The sequence below is a fragment of the Leptodactylus fuscus genome, chromosome 3, assembly GCF_031893055.1.
Source record: "Leptodactylus fuscus isolate aLepFus1 chromosome 3, aLepFus1.hap2, whole genome shotgun sequence".
NCBI lineage: Eukaryota > Metazoa > Chordata > Amphibia > Anura > Leptodactylidae > Leptodactylus > Leptodactylus fuscus.
In genome coordinates this window covers 246,614,776-246,628,702 of record NC_134267.1, presented here as the reverse complement: position 1 = coordinate 246,628,702, position 13,927 = coordinate 246,614,776, and the positions used below count along the sequence as shown (strand labels likewise).

General features: G+C 46.8%; 2 protein-coding genes across 2 annotated transcripts in view; one reads left to right on the top strand and one right to left on the bottom strand.

The window, feature by feature from the left end:
• LOC142198394 (uncharacterized) overlaps positions 1-13,927 on the top strand; it is a 1,100,421-nt gene that overhangs the window by 629,547 nt on the left and 456,947 nt on the right. The gene's annotated exons all lie outside the window — the stretch shown is intronic.
• The window catches only part of LOC142198433 (uncharacterized), a 47,904-nt gene continuing 36,131 nt past the window's right edge, over positions 2,155-13,927 (bottom strand). Inside the window, 1 exon segment of the mRNA XM_075269474.1 lies at positions 2,155-4,391. Coding sequence (XP_075125575.1) covers positions 2,700-4,391 — 1,692 coding nt within the window. The 3' untranslated portion in view covers positions 2,155-2,699.

The following is a 13,927-nucleotide window of genomic DNA, read 5'->3' as shown; positions in this document are numbered from 1 at the left end:
GGGGTTTCCATTGTATTTAGGGGCTCAGCAAATGCAACATGGCACCTGAAAACTATTCCAGCAAAATCTGCCCTCCAAAATCCAAATAGCGCTCTTCCCATTCTGAGCCCCACCATGTTCCCATACAGCAGATTATGGCCACATATGGGGTATTGCCGTGTTCAGGAGAAATTGTGTAACAAACTGTGGGGGGCTTTTTATCTTTTAACCCCTTGTGAAAGTGAAAACTTTGCGAATAAAGGGACATTTTAGTAATTTTCAACCTACACATCCCAAGGTTAGTAAAATCTGTGAAACGGCTATAGGGTCAAAATACTCCGTATACCCCTCAATGAATACCTCAAGGGGTCTAGTTTATAAAATGGGGTCATTTATTGGGGGTTTCAGTTGTTTTGGTAACTCAAATCTTGTTTGAATGTGCAATGGGCCTGAAATATCTGCAAGTAAAATTTGTATCTTGAAATCCAGTTGGTGCTCCCTTCTTTTTGGGCCCTACCGTGTGTCCGTACATAGGATTAAGGCCAGAAAGTGTACATTTTTGAACACGGGAGAAATGGAGTAATCTATTTTGGGGTGTTTTTCTTCATTTTCATGTGTTATGTGCAAAAAAACTGCCTATAAAATGACACTTTTGTGTAAAAAATATGAGAATTTTTTGTTTGACACAAATTCTTTTAAAATCTATGGGGTCAAAATACTCACTATACCCCTCAATGAATACCTTAAGGGGTCTAGTTTATAAAATGGGGTCATTTATGGGGGTTTCCAATTGCTTTGGTAACTCAAATCTTGTTCGAATGTGCAATGGGCCTAAAGTATCTGCAAGCAAAATTTGTGTTTTGCAATCCATTTGGCCCTCCCGACCTCTTGGGCCCTCCTGTATGTTCGTACATAGGACTAAGGCCACAACGTGTACATTTTTTAACACAGGAGATATAACATGGGGTGATATATTTTGGGGTGTGTTTCCTCTTTTTGATGTGTTGTGTGCAAAAAAAAAAACTGGCTTTAAAATGACACATATTTGAAGAAAATGAAAATGTAATTTTTTTCATCATTTGTAATAATTCTTGCAAAACAATATTTGTTTGATCAAAATGCTCACTGTACCCCTCAAAGATACCTGAGGGGGGCGAGTTTTACAAATTGGGTCATTTAATGGGAGGTTCTGTCATTATGCCACCAATTCCTGTCTGCAAACAGAGCTTGGTACAGGAAAAAATCACAAACTCCAAATTTCCAAAATTTTCTTATAAACGTGTAAATTGTCTAAATTACTCAAATATGCAAAAGTGATTTCAAATCTGCTTTAAACACAAAAGGAACATTTGGAAGTATATAACTACTAACTTTTTTGCCCTGTATTATTGTGTATATGTGAGATATTGCAGCTGAAAATGGAAAACATTGAAAAATTTTAAAAATTTTCAGCATTTGCGAGTTTTTTAATAAATTTACACAAGTTCTATCAGTCTAATTTTACCTTCTCAGTAAAGTACAACATGTCACGAAAAAACATTATCAGAATCGCTTGGATGCCTAATACTGTTACAGAATTATTCACTGATAAAGTCACACAGGGCAAATTTCCAAAATGTGGCTTGGTCATTAAGGTCCAAAACAGGCTGGTCACTAAGGGGTTAAAAACAATCCTATTCACTGCACAGCACAGAGTCCAAAAACTAAAGGCTTCTGTGTAGTGATTAAAAAATCTGCAGGCTACTTAGACCCCTACTGTCCAGTTACCTGCACAGAACCGCTGTCGCCTACCGTCCTGGTGTGTACGCCGCTCCCCGGAGCTCCGGGCTGTTGTACTCTGTCTTCTCTGTCATTGTCGTGAATTAGGAGAGTGTGGGCAGGTACAGGGTGTATCACTCACGGCTCCCTTCCCAGTACCCGCCCACACTCTAAGCCTCAACAAGCCCCGCCTTCTTCCAGCATCTGTAACACTAGCCTAGAGAGGAGGGGGCGCGTACGGCGCTCTGCAGGCATGAGAATGACAGAGGAGAAGACAGAGAACAATGGCCGGGAGCTCCGGGGAGCAGCAGCAGTCCAATCCTGATCTTTTTTAGGCAGGATCGGAACCCGATTGCTATCGTGAAATTTACTTGACGGCCGATCGTAATCCATTCTTTTCGATCCCGATCGCTCAACCCTTCCTATGACCCACATCTGGGGCTGAGACCTATTCCAGAGCCGCCCTGGACCACATAGAAGTCAGGAATCTGGGGCTGATATAGCCGGACTCCAGCACTCTGAATGAGATTCATTCTAGGACATATGTGGACACATCATTATCTCATCTTCATTCATACAGTAGAAGAGATAAAGGAGATGGAAGGAAATCACCAACAACCCGACTGCAGCCATTTATTATAGGAGAGATCTACAGAAGGAAATGTCAGCAGTGTCAGCTTTTCCCGTCGCTGCTCACATGACTCTGAAGTCTAACCAGGTGATCACATATGGATGAAGAGGAGACGTTACTACAAGTCTATGTCACATACATTCCTGCCCACACTCACAGGGTATTGGTTTGCTCTAGAAACAGGACATGTTGTACCCTGACTTGGAGTAAAGTATCCTCCTCATCCATCCATACGTGGTCTTCTGGTGCTACTTTGGATGGACAAGAAGTTCCTGTTGAGAATACACTTGCTGGCCTGCATTACCGAAACCCTTTTATCTACACATAAACATCAATATGGCTTCTCTCCTGTGTGACTTCTCTGATGTGTTTTAAGACTTGATTTATGAGTAAAACATTTCCCACATTCTGCACATGAATATGGCTTCTCTCCTGTGTGACATCTCTGATGTGTTTTAAGATTTGATTTCTCAGTAAAACATTTCCCACATTCTGCACATGAATATGGCTTCTCTCCTGTGTGACTTCTCTGATGATTTTTAAGACTTGATGGATCATTAAAACATTTCCCACATTCTGCACATGAAAATGGCTTCTCTCCTGTGTGGATTCTCTGATGTCTTTTTAGACTTGACTGATCAGTAAAACATTTCCGACATTCTGCACATGAATATGGCTTCTCTCCGGTGTGGATTCTTTCATGTGAAATGAGATATTTTTGATTCATAAAACATTTCCCACATTCTGCACATGAATACGGTTTTTCTCCTGTGTGACTTCTCTCATGTATATAAAGACTTGATTTCAGAGTAAAACATTTCCCACATTCTGAGCATGAATGTGGCTTCTCTCCTGTGTGACTTCTCTCGTGTATATAAAGACTTGATTTCAGATTAAAACATTTCCCACATTCTGAGCACGAATATGGCTTCTCTCCCGTGTGAATTCTCTCATGTTTTTCAAGACTTCCCTTCTGAGTAAAACATTTCCCACATTCTAAACATGAATATGGCTTCTCTCCTGTGTGAGTTCTCTCATGTTTTTTAAGACTTCCCTTCTGAGTAAAACATTTCCCACATTCTGCACATGAATATGGCTTCTCTCCTGTGTGAGTTCTCTTGTGTTTAAGAAGATAACCTAAACCTGTAAAACATTTCCCACATTCTGCACATGAATAAGGATTCTCTCCTGTGTGACTTCTTTCATGTACAACAAGATTTGATTTGTAAGCAAAACATTTCCCACATTCTGCACATGAATATGGCTTCTCTCCAGTGTGAGATATCTGATGAGTTTTTAAATGAGCTTTATCTATAAAACATTTACCACATTCTGAACATGGATACGGCTTCACTCCAGTGTGAGTTCTCTCATGTACAACAAGATTTGATTTAGCTACAAAATATTTTCCACATTCTGAACAAGAGTATTCCTTCTCTCCTGTGTGAATTCTTCTTTTATGTTTAATAACACTTGCTTTCTCAGTAAAACATTTCCCACATTCTGAACATGAATATGGCTTCTCTCCTGTGTGAGTTCTTTCATGTTTATAAAGACTTTCCTTCTGAGAAAAACATTTCCCACATTCTGCACATTCATATGGCTTCTCTCCTGTGTGAGTTCTCTTGTGTCTAACAAGATGATCTAAATCTGCAAAACATTTCCCACATTCTGCACATTCATATGGCTTCTCTCCTGTGTGAATTCTTCTTTTATGTTTAATAACACTTCCTTTCTCAGTAAAACATTTCCCACATTCTGAACATTCATATGGCTTCTCTCCTGTATGAATTCTTTGATGACTATGAAGTTTTGATATCTGAGTAAAAGATTTCCCACATTCTGGACATGAATATGGCTTCTCTCCTGTATGAATTCTTTGATGACTAAGAAGTTTTGATTTCTGAGTAAAAGATTTCCCACATTCTGGACATGAATATGGCTTCTCTCCTGTGTGAATTCTCTGGTGTGTATAAAGGCTTGAACTTTGTGTAAACTCTTTTCCACATTCCCCACACTGATACTTTTTCCCATGTTTCTTCCTGGTCCTTGTGGTCACAGTCTGTGGTTGGTCAGAAGGTTCCTCATGATTTGGGGGATTATATGATGGATCTGTACTGTGACGTCCTGGATGTACATTAGGGGTAATGAGGTTTTCTCCTGAGGAGCGCTCCATCATATCTTCATCTTCTCCTTTATCACTTACTGATAACATGACGTTTCCCTCAGACATCGCACTGGGATTTTCTGTAGGAGTAAAAATGGATTTAGTGATTTATTTCAAACAACAAAGAAGAGAAATCTATAGCCTTCCTATTAGGCCGGAAACACACAAGCAGTATTTGAGGAAGTTTCTTTACCCCAAAGTAAATTCAGCATAAAGAAGTTGGCGTCCTTCCTTTCCTGTACAATAAGCAGAGGATTGCAGTTATGTACAGATATTGGGACCGCCCACAGTGGGAGGAGCTATTTCTACAAGAGAGAATCCATAGAGCCTATCCACAAAAGAAACCTGAACAGGGAAGAAATAGGAGCAGTGTGAGGAGGTCACCATGACGTACATACCCATGTGGAGATTTCAGGGGTTTATGGTGATGAGATAGTCCAGAGAACGATAAAAGTGCCCAAGATGGAGGAGAAGATGCAAAGACCACAGACGGAAATAACTCTCCTAGTCCAGATGGTGGATCGCCCGCTCAGGATAAGGAACCGCGCTCAATCCTGTGGCAACAACACATCACATGACACTACACTGCATGTCAGGGAACTCTACCCCTCTATCAAGTTGGTTTTCGGTCTAGGTGCAGGATCCTAATCAGAAAGAGAAAGATCCAGTTTATACATGAAACAAGAGTATATAAGAATAATGATAATATTAATACTAGATGCTACATAAATTTGCATACATAAAACGGATTATAAAAATACCGCCAATATGTGACAGACTAATGTACGACATTTAGAACTATTACCTGATATTAGATTGTGGAAGTGTCTCCTCGAAAAAAGAGCCTGAGAAAATGAGTCCTGAAATGAATGTCAGGAAATGTCCCATTAAAAGACGTCTCCAAAAAAGGTTCATGGAATCTGGAATGGCCTTCTAATTATTTCTATACTAGCTGGTGCCCGCGACCTCGTCTGCGGTGATTGTAGAAGTGGGGCAGTCATTTGATTGCAAGTCCCATAGATGGTAACACAACTGTATTGGCATGTATGGGACATTCTGTATATTACTATTGTGGAGGGTCATGGACCAGCTGCAATGGTAATATAGCAGTGACAGGCCTGGGAGCCTTCAGTAGGCTGACGGCTGTCACCAGAACAGGTCGGCTCCTGCGATATCGCCACGCAGGAGCCGGCCTGCAACTTTACAGGTATGGGGACGGTGGGGCGGGGGTAGTAGTTTACACTTTGGGGCGAAGGGGCCGTCAATACAGACCTGGCATCCGCTGTAATAGAAAGGCGGATGGCGGGGAGGGATAGATGGCGGCACAGGTACCGGGGCCTGCGACATGGCTACGCTCCTGCCCTGCAGGAGGCCAGCAGCGGCAGGAGCGATGCTGCTATTCCTGGGGGGGAGGGGACGGAGGAGCGGAATAACAGCATCACTCCTGCCTCTGCTGGCTTCCTGCAGGGCAGGAGCGTAGCCATGTCGCGGGCCCCGGCACCTGTGCCAGCGTCTAACTCTCCCCAGCATCCGCCTTTCTATTACAGCGGATGCCGGGTCTGTATTGGTGGCCACATTTGGACTATAACACGCACCTTTCTTTTCCCCCCAAATGTGGGGAAAAAAAGGGCATGTTATAGTCCCAAAAAAACCGGTAAGTACTTTTTAATGTCTTCTAGAGAAAGGCGGGTGAGTTGACTTAGCAATTTTTTCTCTTTTTTTTTTCAGTTGTATTTTTTGGTAGACCCCCGAGGGGTAGCAGGGAGTGTGATGCGCAATGCATTGCATAATAGCAGCAGTGGTATTGCAGGCTAGGTGGCGTAGCGTGTAGAAGGCTGACAGGGAGGCGTGTGAGACCTGCCGGCTGCTATAGCAAGCAGATGCCGGCAGGGTAGCAGAGTGTAGGTGTCGTACATGAAGAGGAGGAGAGGTATGCGCAGCGGGGGACAGACTGGAGGCGCCATAGAGGTATGTGGTAGGACAGGGTAATGTCCACGATTGCTGTGGCCAGCAACCGTGGACATGACGGTGGCTTGCCAAGAGCATGGAATATTAGGCAATGGAAGGGCAGAGCTAGGCAGACTCCCCCTATGGCTCACCATACAGAAGAGGGCGCTAGCTTTCCAGGCACACATCCAGGGGAGCGACTCCTACCACCACCAAGCCTGGCTAAGCCACCTGAGCAAACCAGACACCCCCCAACCAAACAGCCAACCACCAAACCAAAAACACCAACAGATGATAACCAAGGCCGAAATAAAGGCGACCACAGAGGCAAACAGAGAGCGGTACATTGAAGAATGGAGAAACGAAATAAATAACTCCAAGAAACTCACCGTGTACCAATCCCTACAAAGGGACTACACCATGGCCACCTACCTGGAGAGAATACGCCACCCCAAGCACAGACAGACCCTGAGCCGGTACAGACTGAGCGCCCACAACCTAGAGATAGAGACGGGGCGATACAGGCAGACGTACAAGCCACGGGAGAAGAGACTGTGCCAGCACTGTGACCAGAGGGCCCTAGAAGACGAGACCCACTTCCTGCTACACTGCACCAAATACTCAGCTATGAGGGCCGTCTACTACCAAAGACTCTCTGCCCACATCCCAGACTGGGAGAAGAGGAAACTCTACATCCTACTGGGAGAAGAAGAGGCCACTGTGGAGATCGCTGCCCAATACGTGTCCAGCTGTCACCAAACCAGAGGAAGATGAGACTCCATGGACTGTTATCTGGGACATTACCATACAGGCCCGAAGCCTGTGCTAGCAGTAACAGCCTGTTACCGTGACATCTGGGACATTACCATACAGGCCCGAAGCCTGTGCTAGCAGTAACAGCCTGTTACCGTGACGTCTGGGACATTACCATACAGGCCCGAAGCCTGTGCTAGCAGTAACAGCCTGTTACCGTGACGTCTGGGACATTACCATACAGGCCCGAAGCCTGTGCTAGCAGTAACAGCCTGCTACCGTGACATCTGGGACATTACCATACAGGCCCGAAGCCTGTGCTAGCAGTAACAGCTTGTTACCGTGACGTCTGTGACATTACCATACAGGCCCGAAGCCTGTGCTAGCAGTAACAGCTTGTTACCGTGACGTCTGTGACATTACCATACAGGCCCAAAGCCTGTGCTAGCAGTAACAGCCTGCTACCGTGATGTCTGGGACATTACCATACAGGCCCGAAGCCTGCTAGGATCAAAATCGTATCCCGGAGAGGTGAGTAACACTGTTTATTACGTTCCATCACCTCCCCTGGAGTTCAGATTATTATACTCGGGGGTCTGAAAAGACCCCTGAGTATATCCACGGTCACTGATGCGGTGGGGCATCCTTTGGCTGAACCCCACTCTATAGCAGAGGAGTTTGCCCGTTTCTATCGCTACCTGTATAACCTCCCATCCTCCTCCCCAGGTCCCGATGCCCCCTCACTGAGCCTCGTGCTTTAACAATATATTGAGGATTTAGGCCTCCCCAAGCTCGCTGTTGATGCCAGGGCCACTCTTGACCTCCCCATAACCGGAGAGGAGGTCACATTGGCTTTACAGTCGATGCCACCTAGTAAGGCTCCGGGCCCAGATGGTTTTCCTGCCTCTTGCTACAAAAGATACTCCTCTGTGCTGCGGAACCCTCTAGTTCGTGCTCTCAACTCTTTGTCGACAGAGGCGACCCCACCCCCTGACTTTACTCGGGCCCACATCGCGGTTACACATAAGGAGGGTAAGGACCCTGTGCTTTGTGTGAATTACAGGCCCATTTCCCTCCTTAATGTTGACTTAAAAGTTTTCTCTAAGACTTTGGCGATAAGGTTGGAGCCACATCTCCCTGCCCTGGTGCATGCCAGCCTAGTTGGTTTTATTCCCACTCGGGAGGCCAGGGACAGCATGATCGGGTTGCTTGGCCTTTTATGTTTGCGGTGTTGGATCATATTGGCCTGGGATCGTTCATGTGATTATGGATCTCATCCCTGTACTCTCGGCCTCCATGAGAGTTAATGGGGTTTTGTCATCCCCCATTCTGATTGGGAACGGCGCGCGCCAGGGCTGCCCACTCTCCCCTTTGATTTTCGTTCTGTCCCTAGAACCCTTGTGGATCAGGGCTAACCCGGACGTAGGCGGTCTGCGAGTAGGTGGCAGACACTTGAAAGTTGTGGCCTACCCGCATGACCTCTTGTTCTTTTAGCAGGACCCGGCCACCTCTCTCCCGTCCCTGCTGCCTGAATTGCAGTTGTTTCATGACCACGCTAATTTTAAGATCAACTTCCAGAAATCCGAGGCCCTTAATGTCGCTTCCCCGGGGGCTCCAGTCCTCATCTTCCCCTTTTGAAGGCAATCAGATCTGACTTGAAACGTTGGTCTAAAGGTACGAACACGCGGATTGGCCACTGTGCTATCTACAAGATGAATGTCTTGCCCTGCCTATTATATCTCTTCCAAACCCTACCGGCACATGTCCCTCCTAGCTTCTTTATATAGTGACCTCCTAAATTTCATCTGGTAAAGCAGGTGCCCCAGGCTGGACCGTTCCGTCTTCACGTTGCCAAAGCAGTGTGGTGGACTGGGCATTCCTGGACTCTCCTCTCCGCACGTATTGTAGGTCCTCTTTGTGCCATATGCTCATCGCTGCCAGGGCCTGTATCCCGCCAATGTGGAAGTCACCCAAACCCCCCTCCCCTTGTCACTGTCTCCATAAGGTGGAGGATATCAGGGCTATGGAGGACCTCACCGCCGCTCTTCGTGATGCGCACGCAGCTTACATGGCCGCTTGGATGCCTTGGCTTCTTTTCCAGGGTACTGAGACGTACAGGGACTTGGTTGGCTGAGGTTCCATGGCAAGTGCGGGGTTGCCTGTGGTTGCCCCCCCACACACACACACACACACCATTTTTTTTGTTACTGATATGGGCGTATACCTGTTACTGATATGGGCGTATACCTGTTACTGATATGGGCGTATACCTGTTACTGATATGGGCGTATACCTGTTACTGATATGGGCGTATACATGTTACTGATATGGGCGTATACATGTTACTGATATGGGCGTATACCTGTTAGTGATATGGGCGTATACCTGGTACTGATATGGGCGTATACATGTTACTGATATGGGCGTGTCACGGGATGGTTAGAGTCCGGCAATAGGCAATGTGTAATATATATTTCATGTGGAATGTATTCTCTAACCTGTTGTAAACATCAGTGTGTAGTTGGCTGATTCGGGTCTAGTGTGTTAGCACATTGTATGCAAATACCTCTAACTAGTGAGGACCAGTGAGGACAATGGGTGGAGATAATCTGATCAGTGTCTCCAAGAAGATGTTGGATGGTGCATTGTCCATAGTAGACAGGGAGTCTGCTCTCCTTGGTATAGGTGAGGGGGGAAGGATCTGTGACTCAGCCCTTCCCACCCACAGATATAGGTGTAACAGTTTTAGTATATAGTTGTAGCTGGAGTTAGTATGTGTTAGCCGGCCTGTGCACAGCTCTGCAGAGAGCCAGGATATAGTTACAGGACCAAGGAACCAAAGTTATCATTGGATTGTGACTTCTGTGGACTTATTGTTATTACGGTTGATGTGACCGCTGCCGGCTACTAACTTTGTGGATTACAATAAATTGCTGTTGTCTCCCGACCTCTTGCGTCCGTGTTGATTCAAAAGACCATCCGGAGGAAGACGTATACCTTTGCTCCGTGACAACTGGTTGGCAGCGGTGGGATCAACAGCGGACAGCGAGATGGACTACAGCAGCCCAGCAATTCATGGAGCCACAACCTCAGAATACAGGAACTGGACTATGGCAAGTCTACAAGTAAGGGCCCGGGAACTAAACCTGAGTTACCAGGGAAGAACGAAAGAGCAACTGATCGAGGCACTGGAGGAGATGACCCTGCAAAGCGACCATGAGGAGGGCTGCCCCCAGGAGACTGGAGAGATACAGGAGTGGCAGGTACAGACCCAAAAGAGCAGATGGGTTGTTTTGTATGAGGAGGAATTGGCAGTGCTGGGGCTAGGAGCAACTGCAGAGCAAAGGAGTAGAGCATTACAGAGGGCTCAGGAAACGGAGAAGGAGGAACAGAGAATGGCGCATGAAAAGGAAAGAATGGCGCATGAAATGCGAATGGCTGAGATAACTACGCGGAATTATAATCAAACTCCGACCCCCAGCCCAACAGTGAGAGAACCACCATATGTCTCCCATAAACACTTCAAGACCTTTGATGAAGCGGCTGGGGATGTTGATGGATATTTTCAGGACTTCGAACACCAGTGCCGCCTGATGGAAGTCCCAGAGAAGGATTGGGTCCGGTATCTGGTGGGGCACCTACGAGATGGGGCTGCGGAAGCTCTCAGAGCTATGGACCCTAGTGATCAGCGGGACTATGAGGCCATTAAAAGAGCGGTGCAGAAGTATTATGCAGTCACTCCAGAGACCTACCGAGTTCAGTTCCGCTCTTTGTCTTACAATGGGGGAAGCTCCTTCCACATGTTCGCCCACAAGTTGAAGCAAGCATGCAAGCGCTGGCTAGAAGGAGAGGAGGCTGTCACAGTCAATAAGGTCCTCCAAGTCATACTTAAGGAACAGTTCTTTTCCCAGTGCCCCGCTGAGATCCGTGAGTGGGTGCTGGAACGGAACCCAGCCACAGTGGAGCAAGCTGCTTCTCTTGCAGATGAGGGCCTGACCATCAAGCCGCAGTGGAAGAGGTTGTTTGCAGAGGAGCGGAAAACTACCACAGTCCGCCAGACACCCTTCAGCCAGCCACCCACCTTTCGTGTCCGGCCTCAGGATTACAATTCCCCCTCTACCCCTGCCCCAGCCCATCGGCCTCCAGCTATGAACAACCCTGTCCCTAGACAACGACCCACTGGAAGAATGCTAGAGCGCAGATGTTTTGGGTGCGGGCGGCCTGGACATTTGCAAGCTAGTTGCCCTGCTAACATGGGGGCACGGGCCACCGTGGCATCCCGGCCTATTCACTACCTGGGAACCACTCCTAGGACAGAAAGTTTGGCCCCATTTCCAGATGACTCCATGAATGACCCATCTGTGCCACCTCCAGGGGTCTATGGGATTCAGCCTTCCGCCACACATCCCGCAAACCTTCAGAGGAAGCACTTGCAGGAGGTCCTACTGGATGGCCGAACAGTTGTTGGATTCCGGGACTCGGGAGCTTTCCTAACGGTAGCGGACCCCCGAGTTGTGCGACCCGAGGCCCTAGAGGAGGGCCCTGGCATTTCTATCAAGTTGGCAGGGGGTACTCAAAGACGTATTCCTAAAGCTACCGTGGAACTCGACTATGGTTATGGACCAAAACGATGCACAATTGGTGTGATGAGCGGGCTGCCGGCCGATGTTCTGTTAGGCAACGATGTTGGAAATCTACAGTGCCACTTTGTGGGAGCAGTGACCCGAAGCCAAGCTCAGAGAGACGCCAACATGGATCGACCGGATTTTCTGCCAGATGCCAGCCCTTCAAACCTACAACTTTACCATTCAGTACCGCCGAGGGAACCAACACCAGAACGCAGATGGGTTATCCCGGCAGGAGGACATATGAGCTATAGAGACTGATGTGCATTCCCCAATTTACCTGTGTAGGCCAATTGTGTCATGCACATGTTTTGAGAGGGGGAGGGGTTGTCACGGGATGGTTAGAGTCCGGCAATAGGCAATGTGTAATATATATTTCATGTGGAATGTATTCTCTAACCTGTTGTAAACATCAGTGTGTAGTTGGCTGATTCGGGTCTAGTGTGTTAGCACATTGTATGCAAATACCTCTAACTAGTGAGGACCAGTGAGGACAATGGGTGGAGATAATCTGATCAGTGTCTCCAAGAAGATGTTGGATGGTGCATTGTCCATAGTAGACAGGGAGTCTGCTCTCCTTGGTATAGGTGAGGGGGGAAGGATCTGTGACTCAGCCCTTCCCACCCACAGATATAGGTGTAACAGTTTTAGTATATAGTTGTAGCTGGAGTTAGTATGTGTTAGCCGGCCTGTGCACAGCTCTGCAGAGAGCCAGGATATAGTTACAGGACCAAGGAACCAAAGTTATCATTGGATTGTGACTTCTGTGGACTTATTGTTATTACGGTTGATGTGACCGCTGCCGGCTACTAACTTTGTGGATTACAATAAATTGCTGTTGTCTCCCAACCTCTTGCGTCCGTGTTGATTCAAAAGACCATCCGGAGGAAGATGTATACCTTTGCTCCGTGACAGGGCGTATACCTGTTAGTGATATGAGCGTATACCTGTTACTGATATGGGCGTATACCTGTTACTGATATGAGCGTATACCTGGTACTGATATGGGCGTATACCTGTTACTGATATGAGCGTATACCTGGTACTGATATGGGCGTATACCTGTTACTGATATGGGCGTATACCTGGTACTGATATGGGCTGGTCCAGGTTCTCTGGCTCGGTCTCGCCCCTGTTTTGTATTTTTTGTGTATAAAAAACAAAAGACCCCTGAGTATAATAATAGTGGTAGTGGGTTGGCGGCCGGGGCCCAGGCCTGCTCACCCTCCCCCCCCCCATGTCCTATAGTAGAAGGGGAAGCGGGGGGCAGCCATAAGCAGGCCCGGGGAGGTAGGTAAATAGGACGCCCCCTGCTGGGGATACTCTAGATTAGGAGAAATAATATCTGATTGCCACGGCTGCCTCCCCTCCCCTCCCCCATCAGAGGTGCGGCCCTGCTTGGCCTTAGGACTGTGGACGTCTTATCAGGGAGGCGGCAGGTGAGAGGTCGCACCTTGTACCTCACATGTCTTCTTATCTTCTCCTCAGGAATTACAGGAATTTACCTTCTGTCTATTAATCTTATAATATCTGGACGGGAGGCCAAAACTGTCCTGTATATAAGCGTCACCTGAGCAGTCACCATATAGTGGTATATACAGGGTATACAGGGTATACAGGGACCATATAGTGGTATATACAGGGTATACAGGGTATACAGGGACCATATAGTGGTATATACAGAGTATACAGTCACCGTATAGTGGTATATACAGAGTATACAGTCACCATATAGTGGTATATACAGAGTATACAGGGTATACAGTGACCATATAGTGGTATATACAGGGTATACACAGGACACTACAGAGTATACAGTGACTGTCACGGGATGGTTAGAGTCTATACTATAGGCCATGTGTAATATATATTTCATGTGGAATGTATCCTCTAACCTGTTGTATACATCAATGTGTAGTTGGCTGATTAGGGTCTAGTGTGTTAGCACATTGTATGCAAATACCTCTAACTAGTGAGGACAATGGGTGGAGATAATCTGATCGGTGTCCCCAAGAAGATGTTGGACGGTGCATTGTCCATAGTAGACAGGGAGTCTGCTCTCCTTGG